Below are 18,184 nucleotides of genomic sequence, written 5' to 3' on the forward strand. Positions count from 1 at the left end.
CCCATCCCAAATACCCATGGGGATCAGGTGCAAGTCCGGGACAGGTCTGTTCCTGTAAATTTAGAGAACACCTACTAAGAATTTTATCTCACTATAAATCTCTTGTAGTTCCCACTGCAATTGCTGAAACAGATGACAAATACTGCTTTCTACAAGGGAGAACAGGAGTTCAAGGGGAGTCTGGAAGATGGCCTGTGTAAGGGAAGAGGAGGTCATTTGAAAAGGGGGTAATGTCTTACCCCTAATGAATGGCTTGCAAATGCTCGGGTTCTGAGAATAAAATAGACACTGCTTCCACTGGGAGCTCAAGGAGCTGCCTGCAGTCCTTGCCTGGAGGAGAACCAGTGCACTGCAGGGCAGTTTGCACAACATTTCTTCATACATAATGCTGAAAGCACCCTGAAAGAAGAACCTGTGAAATGGCCCATCTGAATACGTAATACCTCCCGAATTGTGGAGGGAGGAGCCCCGTGCATAGGATGCTGTGCCCAGCAGCACAGTTGGGTGGCAGCTTTCGTTTCCTGGAGCATTGAACAGTGGCCATTCTGCATGCAGAGGTTGTGTGCTGTATGGAAGTTCTCGACAGACCTCAACCTGCACAGAATCAGCAAACTCCTCTGACAACATATATCGAATTGTTCTTTCTGTTTTTCTGGCCTACGGAATTGAAGAATATGCTCATTATTTCAACATGAAAGCTGCGTTTTACACTCTTTGGGGAAGAAGGTTTTAAATTGTACCATTTTCTGCCTGTGAAATATTTACAGATGACTTGCAAAATAAGCTCACGGACATCTTTCAGGCCTGCCTACTGCGCTGTAAAAAACATGCCATCGCTGCCTCATAAATTACTGATAATAAGTTATTTGCTTCAAAGGTCAAAGGTACCACAGTAAAGTCGTTAGAAAGCAAGGAGAGATTGTTAAGGGAAAGACTTTGCTTCAACTTTATCACAATTAGATGAATATGCAAAAATTTATAATTTGGGAGTAAAAAAAATTGTTTTAGGTTCCAAATTAGTAGATAGATAAAACGCCAGCACAGGTGTAAATTCTGTGTAACAGTATATTCTTTCAAAGTATATTTCTTTCTGGGACTTGCTTAAATTATAAAGCTGGAAAGGACTTGAATCAGAACAGTATCTGAACACAAAAGAATCAGGTAAATCTTATTCAGGGCAGGACTGTGCTGCAGTTTTAGCAGTATACCTTACAAGGCTATTATCTTCAGCTGGTGTAGAGCTGTGGTGCACAGTGCTGCTGACCTTCTCTTCAGAGTTCACGCAGTCGAAGGAGCATCAGACTTGTCTAAAAGTCATAGGATCTTAAACCTTGCTTTTTTGTTTCCTTTTGTTTATTTTTTTTCTCAGATGACATTTCTGAGGCAGCTTCATGGTTTGTGAAGAGATCAAAATGTATTCGGAAATGAACTCTGTAATTTCCTGGTGTTAGCAGCTGGGGCTGGAAGAGAAAGCATTGCCAGTTGTGAGACTTGGGCTAGTATTACAGTAATCTGCAAAGCTGGCTCTACCTGAAGCTAGGAAATTTCTAGCTGCCTTAGTTTCACTGGGAGGGAATTGTTTTCTTCTGACTGTCTGGTATAATGCTAAGTTTTGGTTGTAGGAGAAAAATGGTATTGATAACACACAAATGTTTATATTTGCTGTGAAGCAGTGTTATACAGAGTCAAGGCCATTCTCAGCAAAGAGCCCAAGGAGCCTGGAGGGAACAGAATTAGTAGAGCTGACCTAAACTGCCCAAAGGGATATTCCATACCTTATGATGTCATGCAGAAGTTTGGAATCAGGTGGGATTCACTGGGCTCTCTTCTGCTGTTCAAGAAGCTAGCTGGGCATAGGACAGGGGGTGATGAGAAATTGCTTGTGCATCACTTGTTAAATACATATATGTATATTTATTTGTCATAATTATTATCCTCCTTCTTTTCTCTATCTTAGTAAATACTTTTATCTCAACCCATGAGTTCTACTTCGTTTTTTTTTTATTTTATTCTTTCCCCCATTGCACTGGAAAGGTTGGGAGTGAGCAAATGACTACAGTGCTCAACCACCTGCCAGGTTAAACCACACCACCAGCTTTTCACATTTTACTTTTTTACCTTCAACCTAGAAGCAAAAACCACTGGAAAAAGAAACAAACAAAAACAAACAAACAAAAAAGAAACAAGCATTTCATAAATATATTCATATGCAACTTGTATATTTCATACTGCTGTGTTCACTCCTGAACAAGCTCAGCAATCACAGCTGGCTTTACTAAAGGGTTTTCATAACAGAGCTATTTATTTCCTGTCTTGTCTCCACAAAAGCTATTTCAGATGCACCCTTTCTTTCTTTTTTCCCAAGATGCATAGAGTATCTTCCCTCATGATGGAAGCAGACCGCTGTAAAGAAGAACACCATGTTGTGGCTCATGTAGAAAACCGTGTTGTTTGAAAAAGCCTACATATTTCTTTACTCATTAAAGATAAAGCAAGAATGGGAAAAGACATGCAGGAAAGGAGAGCACAAAAGGAAATCAGGTGAAGAAATTGAGGATGATTGTACGGTGAATGTATAAGGGCAGATCGAAAAAAATTGGGGCTCGGTGCTCACACAGAAAGAAGTGAGAATGAAGTTTCAAACTGATTGTAAGAGAAATGCAGCTTTACCAGTCTTTCCCTAGGTTTCAAGCTGGGATTGACGCTGCACGCTGAATCAAGATTAGATAGGGAACAGAGAGATGCCAGAAACACACAGATACCCAGCAGGTCCTCCTGAGGCTGGGAGGAGATGCTGCCCAAGGCCATGCCTCATGCAGACAAGGATGTAAATGCATGTATGCTCTTTGCAGGATCCTAACACACTGTGCCAGCCCTGCTAGGGAGGTGAATGCTGGAGGAAGCCCAGAAAATGTGAGGGAAGATAGTCACTGCCTTAGGAAGCTGATTCAGGTCTCTTCAATGATGGCTTATGGGATGCTGCTGGTTCTGTCAACCACAGAAGAGAGCCTGGAGGTTGGTTAGCATCCGAGGCAATACAAACGCTGAATATTGCTGAAGTGTCCCTTGGGATATCAGAAATGTTATTTGTCAGAACTGGTCCTGAGGGCATTTGTGAGTAAACAATGTAAGGGATAAAGATTTTTGCCTGTACAATACTAGAGATGTAGCTGTGCTGCCTCTGGATTTGCTCCCAGACAGCATAGCATCATTTTGTCTCGTATTTCATGGCAGTGCCTTGATTTAGCCCTTCATTAGGTGGGCTGGTGACAGAGGAAGATTTGTAACTACATTTTGGAACATGTAATGCAGAGAAAGTGCTGTGGTCAGAGCTAAGGGCTGAGCTGTGCATCCAGCAGCCATCGTCCAGCCCCTCTGGAAGGGGAGCACTGCACCTCTTGGCTGAGCTCACTGCGGGGTGCAGAAGGTTCAGCCACACTGAAGAGGTGGGTTAGAGAGCACTGGTTTCCAAATCTGCTTCCTGTGTCGTGAGCCTCACGTGCCATCGGTGGGAAATGTCAAGCCACCAAGATCAATCGGGCATGATCAGAATGATGATCGGATTGTCTAGGGACCATGTCAGCAATGTATTATAAGAACCTGTCACACATGAAAGCAAAAAGTTCCTGCCTTGAGGCACTGTTCCTCTACAATGTCTAGCTCACACGATGCCAGATTTCAACACAAACAGATCTTAATACACCCCTTAGGCACCCGCAAATTTTGACTGTATTTGAAATAAGCAATTGATTTTATAGCACCTTAAAACTAACCTCCATCCTTAATTACAGCAAAGCTTCTCTCTGCGTGTGGTAACAGTGGACCGACCTATGTTAAGGCTGACGCTGGTGACATCAAAGTAAATTTAAAAGCAGTAAGAGAACAAATGATGTTGGTTTTTACTCTTGCTATTATGTATGGGGTAAATTCTATACAGAGCAAATTGCCATCCATTAATTCAAACACTAGCCTTTCAAGCATAACCAGTCTGTGAGACGTTTTCTCCCTTGATTAGCTATTTGCTCTCTTAATCTCCAGGAGAAAAAGAGAAAAAGAAAGGAAGAAAGAAAAGAAAAAAAAGAGCAGACGCTACATTTCAAACTTCTGCTCAAATAAAGCATGCTTCCAGGCAACACGATTTGACTTTCTTCTCTCTGCATTGTGACACAGCAAATGGATATCAAAACAGCAACCTGATAATTGTCTTGAGCTGCTGTGACAGCAGGTGAATACAAATAAGTAGCCACAAGTATGCTTTGGAGCACTTTTTTGAAAAAAATATCTTGCAATACATGAAACAAATATTTTGTCAGCATTTTCTGCATCAGAAAAACACCTCCTGGTTCAGAGGTGGCTCCTGGTGGCCCCACACAGCACCACATGGCTACAGCCTCAGGGCCTTCCGCTCCATTTTGTAGCATTTATTAGGCCCTCTTCTGATCCTGGTGTTACAGCAAATCCTTGCTCTTGAAAACAGTGTCTTGTTCATCATGCAAAGTACAACAGTCATGCAGCCAGAACACCTGGGAATGAAATGCAGATGTATAAATTGTGTTCTGATCTAGAAATTTTAATGAGTAGCAGAGCATGGTTCTAAGAAATGCTCTCAGTATAAATAAATGTTGCGTATTGTGCCTGCCTCCTTTTAACTCATTCTCTTCACTCAATGTATTTCTTACTTGACTGGATTTATGCTGCTTTTAAGGATTTATAAGGAAGATCCAAATCTATTTAAAGTTGTTTCTTTAACTCTGTTCCTTTTTGCAGAGATATGTATTTACCCCAGCCTTACTGGAAAAAATGACACAGTCAAAATAACACGCACAAAAAGTCCTGCTATTGATAATTACCCCCCAGTTCTTTCAGTTGAGAAATATCCCACACCATTTACTGCCTACTGAGATGCAATCAAAATTAAATGGGTGGAAATAACTCTGAAGTAGCAGCGTTAAGCTCCACCAAAGGAGCGCAGGGTCTTATTTTTATGACAACACAGGCAGTGGCCTTCTGGGTCAAACTCATCGTCTGTTTTGCCTCCAGCTGCAATGATGTGAATGCTGTTCCTTTGGGCTTGAAGGGAAGGCACAGAAGAGTTTGTTTATGCTAGGAGAGTTTCTAAGAGGAACCTTTTCCAGGACAGTAACTCCTGGAGGCACCCACTCTGGAGCAAAGATTTCTTTGAAATGGAATTAGTGTAGCGCAGATCTTAATTCTCCCTCTTTCCAGAATCGCACTGTGTGGCCATTTCATCAGCGGGTTGCTCCAAGAAAGCAAGTCCACCATCAGTCTTACCTAACACATGGAAAGGACAGGTTTTCTACAAGGTCCCACTTCTTTTCTGCAAGATGCAAATACCTCAAATCTCATTGAGCCTTATGTTCCTGGGAGCTGCTTGCTTTGCAGCCCTGAGGTCTCAAGGAACAAGCTGTAGGCCACATGCTTCCAGGCATAAGATATTCAAAATGTCTCCAAAAGATCAAGTAAATGGTTTGCAAAGGAGTTACACTCTTTACAGTGCTAATTTTTCTGTAATTTTAGACCACGCAACCACAAGCTAGACCAAAAGTATGCTACTGAAATTCCCAGTAGCAGCTCCCACTTAGGCTCGCACTAATGCAGAGGTTAGACAGATTCATGCTTATTTTTAACTCAGCAGATCTTTTTCTTTATTATGCTCCGCACATTTCACAGTTAGACTTGTAAGATCTGAGGGAATTACATAAACCGTTGGAGCAAATCCATCCTGGGGAGAAGCAACTCCTTGATATATACAACTTCATTTATTTATTTATCTATTTATTTATCTACCTATCTACCTATCTATCTATCTATCTATCTATCTATCTATCTATTTATTTATTTATTTACTTATTTAGACTCCTTCCATGACATGGGAACATCTGTTCTGCTTTGTTGCTGAACACTCAGAAATAATACTTTCCAAGAAACTATCAGTAGTTTCTGTAGACCTCTTCCAGAGTACAAATAATTTAAAACTTTGAGGTTGGGATTTTCAGTGGTGGTTGAGAAGACAGCTATCCAGCTCCTATTAGGCTTAGGGGAAAGCTGATGTCCTCAGGCTGCTTTGGAAAACTATAGGCTAGGCTGTAGTGGTCATTCAGTGTACTGTGACATTCAGTGTACTGACAGTGAAAGATAAAATGTCCTGAAACCGTTTGGGGGAAAAATAAGGTTGTTTTGTTCATTGCCTCTGCCTTTTGGATCTGACAGTTGACTTTTTCATGAAGTTGTTTCTTTGGAATGTCATAAGGTGGTAGAAAATCTAATAGAAATTATCCAAGAATTTATTTTAGTTCCTGTTATGGCTTTCACTACTTTTGCACTGGAAAGAAATGGAATGCTAAAAACATGCAAAGTTACATAGCAAAAAATATTACACTGGCAAATTTTACTCTCAAATTTTGTATTTAGGCAAAGGTAAAAATGAAGAGCTCCCTCTTCTCCTCACATACAAACACTAGCACAATTTTCTTGTTTTTTAATGGCAAACAAACTGTGCTATAATAAGCAAAAAGAGTGCATCTGATATCTCTAACAGGGGAGATCAATAGCAGAAATAGACATACAGAAGTTGTGCCTAGGATTAAATTGGGAAGAAGATGATATAAATGAAAGAAAATAGAAGGGGATGGAAGTGACCTAACTGGTAGGAATCAATGCTGGAGTCACAGGGAAGCTTTGAAATAAAGGGGATCGAACAGGTGAGAGCCATAAGTAAGAATTTTTGTATGTATTAGCTAGAGTGAGATGTGTGGAGACCTACAGAAGAAGAGTGGTCTTTAATAAGCTATATAAACTGAGCCGAAATCTGCTTTTCCTGAGTACCCACACTGATATCTGTTGGTAAGAATGTGTGGTGTTAATTTTGTGAAATGGCAGATCCATCTAAACCCGCCACTGTCTACACAGTTAACTATAGAATTAGAAAGCTGTGCTGAAAGTGTTTGACAATTTTGTCCAGGACAATTCATTGTGAAACACAGCAAATGATATTTAGGAAAAGTGGATCTACATAGCAGGAAGTTTTCTGGGACAGCTACTTTGGCCAGCTTCTTCATGCAGACAAGTCCCATAGACTTTGTGCACAACAAGGAGAAGAGCAGAGAGATCTGCTTTAGGAGGAGATGAGCCATGTTTTAAACCCTACTGACAGATTATCTGGTTCTCTCCTGACTGAAAAGGAAGTCCAGTTCAACCATCTCAGATACAAACTATTCAGCCACAGATGATCACATAGAGCCTCTTGAGATGCTCTGGTACCTCTGCGAGGAATCACCTATCTCTTACCATTCTTCAGTTCACTGAGATGATCATTTTGAGGTGACAAAGAAGAGCAACTGAAGAGAAGCTTCCTGCCTCTGGGTGAAAACCTGTACCCCTCAGAAATTCTGGGCAGAGATACGAGATTTGACTTCAGAGAACAGCCGCAGAATTTCACCGAAGCTCCGAGCACAAAGCAGGCTTTCAGCTGATCCAGAAAGGCAGAAGCTGACACATTCCTTTGTGAAGAAGCCAGGCTGCAGGGATAAACTGTGTGCACAGATGGTACTCTGGCTGCTGATCCTCTCTCTGCATGCGAATCAGAACAGTTAGCCTTCCAAACACACCAACTTGTACCCACTTTTCACCAAGCTCCTTCCCATCCCCTCTCCTCTATCCTAAAATACCCTTAGCAATTAAAATGCCATCAGTCTCTGCAAAGCATGGGCATGAATGGTGAACAATTAACAAAGGAAAAAGAGTTGACTTAGAAAACTGCCAGTTCAGATCTGAGTGGGAGGCGAGCCTCTTCATGAAAGCAATAGTGCTCTCTCTAAGGCTTGGGAAGAAGCTAGGCCAACACAGATGAGTGCTGGTCAAAAACAGGATGGCAAATTTTCTCTATGCTGGCGCATGTGGTGACTGCAATGGAAAGAATCCTGTCAGTGTACCAGCAAGGAGGAAGATGGAGCAGTTGGAACTTTCAAACATTTCATGTCTGAGCTGTATGTCCACAGTTGGAGAAGAGGACTGTGAAGATTTGCTGCGTTCATTCTCTAAACGATGTCCTTCAGAAGGACTCAAACTGTGACAGTGTGCACAAAAGAAGTAATAAATATTTTATTTCAAAAAGAAATGAACTAATAATAGATGTGGAGAGTGTTCCTTCTCTCATTTCTTTAGCAATCAAAATAATTTTTCAAGAACAAATATGCTTACAAATGAAATCCACGACTTTAAAGCCATTTATTGCTACTAAATTGAATTATTCCATAAAAAGCCAAAAAGAGGTACAAAACAACTCAGGATTTAGTGATTGGGTTTAGCACAGCTTGAAATTTCTACCTAAATATGAAAGAACGAGCTCAAATAATTAGCTACAAACTTATGAGAATTACTCCACTTTCAACAACTTTTGGGAAGAACACTAACTTGGCTCTCAACTATTGCAACATTATCCCACGAGCGCTAAATGGAAAAAAGTTTCCTTGTGTCAAATGAGAAAGTTCCATAAATTGTTTTTAATTGCATCTTATAACTGAACCTCACAATGAATGTGATGTGTTTTACATGGCAATACATATCAAGAAGCGTAGCATTGCGTTATACACTCTAGGCCCTGGGGAGACTTCAGTGTGGCCTTCCAGTATTTGAAGGGAGCTTATAAACAGGAGGGGGAACAGCTGTTTACGTGGGTGGATAGTGATAGGACAAGGGGGAATGGTTTTAAACTGAGACAGGGGAGGTTTAGGTTGGATATTAGGAGGAAGTTTTTCAGCCAGAGGGTGGTGAGGCACTGGAACAGGTTGCCCAAGGAGGCTGTGGATGCCCCATCCCTGCAGTTTTTCAAGGCCAGGCTGGAGGTGGCTCTGGGCAGCCTGGTCTGGTGGCTGGCAACTCTGCACACAGCAGGGGGTTGAAGCTAGATGGTCATTGTGGTCTTTTCCAACCCAGGCCATTCTATGATTCTATGATACACTATCAGAATGCCTGTCTTCATTCACAGACATCAGTATTCAACAAAACAATTTAATCTGCAATAGGTTTCCATATTTACATTGATTCTTTCAAGCATCTGTAAATGCCAACCCTGCCAATGATCGTCTGCCTCTTAATGTCAGATGGTTGAGCAAGGGTCAAAAGATGACACTTTTTGAGCTTAAGGGCAACCTGAGGAAAGAATATCAAACTGTAACAGAAAAAAAACTTTTTTTTTTTTTTGAAAAATAACTAAAATATGATATTTCTGATCAGGGTGCAGTCAAATGCATGCTCTATGCACTGTCTACAAACACAAGAGAACACATTTAAACTTTATGATCAAGTTTCTACGCTCTAAGAAATGCAATGTAGAGAGGGACATGTACAAGACAATGGTTTTCATCTTTTCAGCTTACTTCCTTTTGTCCTAAAGACAATTTATTCAGCATATTCACAGACTTCATCAGGATTTTGAAAAAGGAGCTTGAAGATCATCTGATTGAACCTTATGAATGCACATAATTTTCTGAAATCACTGCAAGCATCATTTTTAGGCAAAGCAAAGAGTGAGTGGCACTGCTGCTTGTAACAGCAACAGAATTAGAAATAAATGATGTTCAAGCAAGCATAGAGCAAGTAGAAGTAGCTGACTCACTTTTGGGAACCATTTAGAGTGAGGTGTCTTTCCCAGCTACTGAAAACTGAGGACTGAAGTGTGCATGACGTTCAAGCTCTAAGGTATATATGAGAATCTACTTTCTGTGATGAACTCTCTAAAAATAAACAGAGCATGCTTGCCTCAGGAACATCTAAAAACTCCTTAGTATTTGCAACAATTGGCATTATACCCAACTTTTAATAGCTTAGAGAAGTGTCACCTTCCATTCCACAATTCAGAGTATGGAGAAATCTGTCAGTATAAAAAGAAATGGAATTAAAGAAAAACAGGATTTTTTGAGTGTGAAGAGAAAAAAAAAATGCAAGCAACAACAACAAAAAAAAAACAGAGCAAATTGTTTCTTCCTCATGTGTTTTTCAAGATCATTCATTATATGGCCAGCCTCTGTGAATGCCAGCTGACAGAACGTAGATCTTCATAAAAGTTGAGTAGCTCTTGTCAAGGTCTAGTGATGAAAGTATCATGGAAAACTCTGTCAAGAAATGGCAATTTCTATATTCTCTGCAGAGAAAAGAGAGCATGTTGTGAAAGAGAATGAATGAAACTGCAAAGTACATATGGGGGAAAAAAGAGAAAAACTCGGAATTTATGTATTGCATAAGCACAGTCAGTTTGGGGCACTGATTGAAGCAGTGACAAAAAATATGTGATTAGCTACTTGCAGACTTTAGGATAAACAAAAATAGTTGTGCTGATATTAAATGGGTAAGTTGTCATTTTTTGGCTGAACAATACATGTTTACCTTTCTTGGAATGGACCAGCTAAGGCCGTGCAGGAGATGCTTTGAGCAGACCACATTTAAAGCACAGTGCTCAGCTCTGCAGCCCTGTCTTATTCTGAAAGACGCAGAATCCAACCAGCCAAACAGGTAATTGAGTTCAGCCTTTCACAGTGTTAGTTTTTGAAGGAGATGAACTGAACTGATTGTTTAACCATAGCTGGCTGTGAAGTACTGCTGTTAGCAACTTGAAGCTGATACTTCACAAATCCACTGAATTTCTCCAGTTCCCCACTGCCTTGAATTTATCACCTTTGTTGTCTAAGATTGATTATACTTGTTTATGCATACAGCTACTTCTTAGGACTGCATTTAAGAAAGGGAGAGAAAGAGGCTGAACTGAACCTGGGAGACTGAATGTAAACTAAAAAGGAACAAGAACAAAGGATGATTAATGAATGTATTCCAAAATGTTCACAGATCTGTGGAATCAGAAGTCATTCTAAACACTACCCTGACACTTCTGTACAGGCCTTTTAAGTAAGAAAAAAACAAAATCTCGGTCCTGAACAATTTTTTACTCCATAACCTTGGTGTTGGCACCACAAAGAAATTCAGGAAGATTTTCTTTCTTGAGGTCATGTTTTCAGGTGTTGTTCAGCTCAAGTGAGTGGCACACAGCGCAACACTAGTGTCAGAGCTACTGCTCAAGGGGAAATGGGTTCTTCATAAGTGAAGTAAAGAGAGCAGTGCCTGATGAACTTCTTCTGCCTTGCTGATGTCCATCTGACAAATCTGATGTTGGACAATTTATGGACAAAGACTGGCAACTCTTTCCTCGTCCTGTGATTGCAACCATGCTTCTATGAAAAAAAAAGTCTTTACTGCTTGGAGTCTGGGTGATGTGTACAGAACTTTCTTTTGCTATGAGAACTAGTAAATTTCTGAGGTGCTGCAGAACTGCAACTCACGTTGGATGGAATTCTTCAGGACAACCTTCTGACACTAAAGATGGTTAAACAGATACTGCCAGAGGAAAGCTGTGCATAGCATATATCTTGCACCCTACAGTTTCTCTGCAAGTGTGATTTCCAGCAGAAACAACATATGTCCAGCAGATATTTTTTTCAAGCTCTTCAGCTATACAATCTGTGTTTCACCTTGGTACATATATATATTCACAGTAAAGGCGTATTTTATAGGCTCACCTTAAATAGGAGCCTAGGATTTAAAGTTCAGGTAACTCATTTTTGTAATACAAGCCATCTTTAATCTAAACATAGTCCTGGGTCATCAAGTGCTGGGATGTGCTGCCTGGGGAGGGCAGTGGGACCCCTCACTTTAGGCATAATCAGAACTCACCTGGTTATAGCTCAGGGCAACCTATTGGAGGTGCTGTAAGAAACCTCTGGCAATCCCATCTGATCCATCTGGTTCACGATTAAAAGGCTCTGGACTTGTTCTGGTTTACCAGGCATTCATTTAAAGCACACACAGAGAAAAGTATGTGCAGTTGCTTTAGAGGTGGTCACCCAATGGCATTTTTCACATCCAGCAGTTCTGTGCTATTTGAATTTTTTATGCCCTTGATGTTGGTGTCTTCAAGGACATCTGTTTTGAGGTGTGTTTACAGGATCCTTCACTGCCACTCTTCTACATGCAATATAGATTGCTGTTTTTTTATTGGAAGTGCATATCCATAAAGTACTGTGCCTGAACACAGAATCTCCTCACCATGGGAAACAACACCTCCTCTCCCTTGTGTAACTTTCACTGGCCTAGCAGCTTTGGAAACTTGCACATCTTGATTTCCTCCAGGAGTATGGAAGTTAAGCAAAGGAACAGCTTTTCCTTTGCAATGGGATCCCAGGAGATTTGAGCTAGGCAGATTGTAAAGAATCATAGCATTTCACCACACTCTCCAAGATGTGAGAAGCAAGACTGCACGCTAAGCTAGAACAGGTGTGTGGAGCAGAGCAAAAGAGCATCACCCCTGAGATGGATTAACGCCACCGTATGCTGTTTGCTAGAGAAGGAAAGGCAAGCACAGCCTTTCCAGCCATATATTATACATGGGCTGTGCTAAAACTCACGGCACACATCCATGTGTGCTGACAGATCAAAAAGCAAATCCCACAATTACACTGATTTGGGAAACGAAATAAACAGAGGTAAGAGAACTGAAATTCCTGGATCTTTATTTAGCCATCAAAGAAATCTATTTGGCAATAAGCTAGGAGCTTTCCATTAACAGTCTCAGAAGGGCTGAAGGACTAACAGCAAAGCCCTTCATCAGAGACAGTCTGAATTAGTAAAGATCTTAGGGAGTTCTCGAGACGTGTTTTGAATTTCAAAACTAGCCATAAATTGCTGAAGTTAGTCCTTGATACCCTACTTACACTCTGTGCTCTAATAAGAGTGTAATGCTGAGTTACAACCAAAGCAGAGATCATCACCTTTGGCCAAGAAAGAGCCCCACATTCAGAAACTCTTAGGATGAAAAGGAGGTCAGAAGAGGGAAGCTTATGTTGTTGATCTTCGAAGCTACCTGAAATATTAATGCAAACAGGAGATGTCAAGTAAAGCAGCATTCCTGTTCCGAGCAGCAGCTTCTGTAGGAAGTTTGGAGGAGATGTGTCCCAGCGCCCGCACAGTGGCTACTGAGTGAGTGTGATCTTTTGGTCCTTGTTTTTTGGCAACTACAATTAGGGCCGAGGCACTGCTTGTTGAATCAGGCCCTCCAGGCACACGGAGGAGCCCCGTCTCATGGTCTAAGTTACATATGAACACGGCAAAATGCTAAGGAGATCTTATTGATGGGATGTAATGAAGGCAGACCCCTACAAGAAAGATGGCAGTGCTGGCTGGAGCTAGTCCTCAATGAAGCTCCCTGACAAGAGAGATTTTTGAAATATTTTGCTGAGCACAGAGCTCAAGTAAATGCAGCAGCTGTTGTCTTTACTTTTGCAGCCTTTCAAAGAAATACCAACTGTTTCTTTTGCTCCAGGTGGAATACACAGATGTTTCATTCACCCTCACACCTGCCCCGATAACGGGCATTTCCACTTTTCTTACGAGGAGCTGCAAATCCGCAAGCTGGGTCTCTGGCAGCTAAGGATTCCAGCGGCAATTCGGAGCAAAGGCGTCCCCTTTACACTCATGATGTGGGAACACTAAGAAGCAGTGAAGAAAAGCGAGCGCGGACCCTACTTTAGCGGAGCATTTCCCCCGCTAAATCCCCGCTCTCTGGCTCGGACAGCCGCCGGCCAAGCCCGCACCCCGCCGCGCATCCCCCGCCCCGCAGCCGAGAGAGGCGGAGCCGCATCCCGGGGCTGTGCGCGGCGCTCCGCCCGCCGGGCGCTCTGCGGGAGGCAGGGAGGGAGGCGGTGGCGGCGGCGGCCCTTCCCGGTCCGTCCTGTCCCAACGTCCCGCCCCGTCCCGCCCCTCGGCATGCGGGGCCCGCCGCTGCCCCCGCCTCCAAACTTTCGATGGTGCCCCGTCGACCGGGAGGAAAGAGCCGCTGCGGTGAGTGTGCCGGGGGAGGGGGCCGGGGAAGGTGAAAATGGGGCTCCGAGGGCGCGCCCGGGCTGCGTGCGGTGGGAGCCGGAGCCTCATCTGTCGCCGAGGCGGCAACTCCGGAGCTGCCCCGGTGCCGCGCTGCCGCCGTGCCCGGAGCGCCGCGTGCCCGTGCCGTCACGTAGGTGCTTTGCCCTTTTTGCTCGCTTGCTGTCGGAACCGTTGCAAAACCTCCGCCGGTCTTCCGAGGAACTTTCGATGCGATTTGATGCCCGCTCCCGAGGGAGGGTCTGGGAGAAACTGGGGAAAAATAGCTCGGTGCGGTGGGTGTGCAAATAAACGCCATCGGATGGAGAGTTTCGCTAAGAAGAACGGGAAGGGTCTTACCAAATGCTGTCTGATCTTCCTCAGGCTTCCCCGCTCTAGGACAACAGCTGATTCTTTGCCTACTGAATGTCCTACTGGCGATTTTATTTCCCATTTTATTTTGCCCCTTCCGGTGTGCCCAACTCGTCTGCAGACACCAGTGGTCCCTCCTCCCACCTTTGGTCACACAAGACCAAAACGCCTTTCATCAGCCCAAACGAGGCAGTAACAAACAGAATAAAAGTGGTGGAACAAAAGAAGGCTTTGCTAAATAGTAGGTTTGAAGTAGGAATCATGAGAATTCAGAGACAGGAGAAAATAGCAAAAATGTTTTGGGGAAGAAAGGGATGCTGTCTTCTTTTTGTCTGAGTTCCATCATCCCCCCTGGATCTGTAGAAAGCAAGGGAAAACTGAAATTTGCCTTCCCTCTCACATTACTACTACAGTGTGTAAATGTGCCTTTTGTTTTTGCAAGGAAAAAAAAAATTGATGAGATCTTGGAGCACCTGACAGTTCTGAAGACCTCACTGCTTTATCTCTGCTTCCCTAATATATGTATGTAAGCAAAATTCTTGGGTGTAGATACACAGGTTGAAGGAAAAAGCTCAGACGACCTCTGAACATCTGCATTGCTTTGGCTGTGCAAATTTTCAGGGATCTTTTACTTTTCCTAGCTGGTGAACTAAAGGTGTGTTGATAAGGAATCCCATCTTGCTACCCTTGCTTACACACGTAGTCAGTAAGTGATTACATTGCTCAAAAGTGTGGGGTAAGCTTCTACAAACAGCAGCACATCTCAGCTGCACTGTTAATTAATTGTACAGAAATGGTATAGCATAATTAAGACCAGTGCAATCTGGGGGAAAATAGCTTCCAGTATGTGGTTGATCTGTATCTTTTGGAAAAGAGGAAGAAAGAAAGAGAGAAAGAAAGAAAGAGAGAAAGAAAGAAAGAGAGAAAGAAAGAAAGAGAGAAAGAAAGAAAGAGAGAAAGAAAGAAAGAAAAATAGAAGGCTTGCACTGAGAAATTCTTTGGGATGTTGCATGGTATGAAAGCAAAACACAAAGGGCTTGGTCACCTCTTGACAGACAGTATTTGTTTCTGTAGTAACCAGTCACAGGGTAGAGATGCACATGTACAGCAGTTTGGTGAGGAAATCACACCTAGGGATGTCGCTGATACATGTCAGTGGAGACACAGGTAGGAATGGAGATCTGCAGTGAAGTGGATGTGATTTAAATCACGATCATCACAGATAAAAAGGCTGCCATGAAACCACAGGTTTTAACAGCAAGAATGTTTCTTTAGGCAGACCTGAAGTCAAGCTGGACCCCTATGTAACATCTGATGGCAAGAAAGTGACATTACTTCTCTACTCTTGCTTTCCTTCGGGCATGTATGAATAGCAAAGTAGAGCACTCAGCTTTGGCTTTACCCTCAGTGGCAGCCAGTGGAGTTCCTTCTGTGAGCCCACTGTGCACTGACATTTTCTTAGTATTTTCGGAGGTCAAACCATGGAGCCTCCATGTGCATGGTGCTTCCTTACCGTGTCACCAAAGGTTTGGAAAGTCTGCATGAGAACAGGCACATTGCATATAGGGCTGAAGTCCCTATATGAAGACTATAAAACATCCATTTATCCATCCTTACCTACTTTGTATTAGGGCAGTATAGGTTAGCTGAGCAGAATTTGGCTCAGCCTGTGTGGGGAAGCCAACAAAATGTGATTTTTTGATGCATGTGTTGAGATTCTTACTGACATTAGAAGGGGAATGATTTGTACTTTTCTGTGACTGCAGACAAGAACTGATGGGCAGCATCCAGGGAACTGCATTTTCTTAAGCATTAGTCAAAAAGGAAATATTATTTATATCTGAGTGTTAATCGTTTCTTGTGTTAATTTCAGCATGAATAGGTTACACAGTCATTTCAGAGAAATGCTGTTATTTCAGTTCTGCTAGAGTGGTGCTTTTGTTTGCCTTGTGGCACTTTCTTGGAAGAAAGTTTGTTAAAGAAAGACATCGATATTTAGTTCTCTGAAACTAACATACAGGAATTTGGAAAGAAATGCTTTCCATTAAGGAAAAGCTGGAATATTATTATGCTAATAACACTCTGGATGGTGCCATTCTATGTAGAATACCATGGGTATTAGTGAAAGTTTTGTGCTACATAACTACTACACTTGGGTAGTGGTTTCTGAAAAAAGGATACACTGCCCAGCTGGATCTTAATCCTGCTGCATTTACTTAGGCAAACTTTGTCTTTGAACTGCTTTTGAAATCTGTCCCAGTTTTCATGCCTGAATAATATTACAGGATCGAGCTTGAAATGTAAGGCCAACAGAATTTAAATATATTAAGACAGGTCTTCTCTTAATTGTGATATGTAGAACCTAGGTTAGAGGAGAAAACTGCTCTACCTTTAGCTCATTACTTCTTGTCTTAGCCATTGCAGACTGATTTCTCCGTGTGTTCTTGTGTTGTTCTGTTTTTCAGGGACAGAGCTATTGCTACTGAAAGGATGGGGCCCCTGGAAGCAATGGGTGAAGAAAACCAGACAGATGAAATGAAGATGGAGTTGTTCACCAAGCTGTACTTGCCAAGATACACCACACCACTCAATGAACTGGCTCTTGACCCCAAACCAGAATTGAAGGACAGCACGACGCTAGTTGAGGTGCAGATAATCCTCATCTTTGCTTACTGTTCCATCATTCTGCTGGGGGTGATCGGGAACTCTCTTGTGATCCACGTGATCATCAAGTTCAAAAGCATGCGCACGGTGACCAACTTCTTCATCGCCAACCTGGCCGTGGCTGATCTGCTGGTGAATACGCTGTGCTTGCCTTTCACTCTAGTTTACACACTATTGGGTGAGTGGAAACTGGGCCCTGTCTTGTGCCATTTAGTGCCTTATGCCCAAGCCCTTGCTGTGCACGTGTCTACTGTTACGTTGACTGTGATTGCCTTGGATCGACATCGCTGCATTGTCTATCACTTGGAAAGCAGAATCTCTAAGCGTATCAGCTTCCTGATCATAGGAGTGGCATGGGCAGTCAGTGCCCTGTTGGCAAGCCCTCTGGCCATCTTCCGCGAGTACTCGCTGATTGAGATCATTCCTGACTTCAAGATCGTGGTCTGCTCTGAGAAGTGGCCAGGGGAGGGGCAGCTTAACTACGGCACCATCTACAGTGTCTCCATGCTCCTGATCCAGTACGTGCTGCCTCTGGCCGTCATCTCCTACGCCTACACCCGCATTTGGACCAAGCTCAAGAACCATGTTAGTCCTGGGGCGGGGAACGACCACTACCACCACCGGCGTCAGAAAACCACCAAGATGCTGGTTTGCGTGGTTGTTGTGTTCGCTGTCAGTTGGCTGCCGTTCCATGCCTTCCAGCTAGTCAGCGATATTGACAGTCAGGTGTTGGACCTGAAAGAGTACAAACTGATCTACACGGTGTTTCATGTCATTGCCATGTGCTCAACATTTGCTAACCCCCTTCTCTATGGCTGGATGAATAACAACTACAGGACGGCCTTCCTCACAGCCTTTCAGTGCGAGCAGCGGCTAGACTCCATCCACCCTGAAGTGTCGGCAGCTTTCAAAGCCAGGAAGAAACTGGAAGCAAAGAAGAGTCAGTTCCCTGGAGACTCTTTCACACAACCTACCAATGTCTAAGATTTCTGACTTTAAAGAAGAAATGCACATGTTGTGGACGAAGGAATAAATCCATTCTGACACATGCATTTTTAATGCATAGTTTTACTCATAAAAGGTGAAAGAAAAGAGGCAGGCAAGTCAAGGCAGGTGATATGATTTGAGGGGAGTAGGTTGGCACCACGAGGATGTGACCACACAACTCCAAAAAAATAAGAGAGATGTTTTGTTTGTGGCTGTCTATAACATGGTAAGAGACAAC

At 42.8% G+C, this 18,184-nt stretch overlaps 2 protein-coding genes across 2 annotated transcripts in view; both read left to right on the forward strand.

Moving 5' to 3' along the window:
• The window catches only part of RBM46 (RNA binding motif protein 46), a gene marked incomplete at both ends in the record, with an annotated part of 109,654 nt that extends 96,097 nt beyond the window's left edge, over positions 1–13,557 (forward strand). The window contains one exon of the mRNA XM_079534640.1: positions 13,388–13,557. Coding sequence (XP_079390766.1) covers positions 13,388–13,557 — 170 coding nt within the window. The remainder of the gene's footprint in view (positions 1–13,387) is intronic.
• Positions 13,558–16,785: 3,228 nt separating this feature from the next.
• Positions 16,786–17,943, forward strand: NPY2R (neuropeptide Y receptor Y2; the record flags this gene model as incomplete). The annotated part of the gene is made up of 1 exon (XM_079535136.1): positions 16,786–17,943. The coding sequence occupies one exon, from the start codon at positions 16,786–16,788 to the stop codon at positions 17,941–17,943; it is 1,158 nt and encodes a 385-aa protein (XP_079391262.1).
• Positions 17,944–18,184: the final 241 nt, after the last annotated feature.

This window comes from Tetrao urogallus (assembly GCF_951394365.1).
Source record: "Tetrao urogallus genome assembly, chromosome: 4".
Classification (NCBI taxonomy): Eukaryota; Metazoa; Chordata; class Aves; order Galliformes; family Phasianidae; genus Tetrao; species Tetrao urogallus.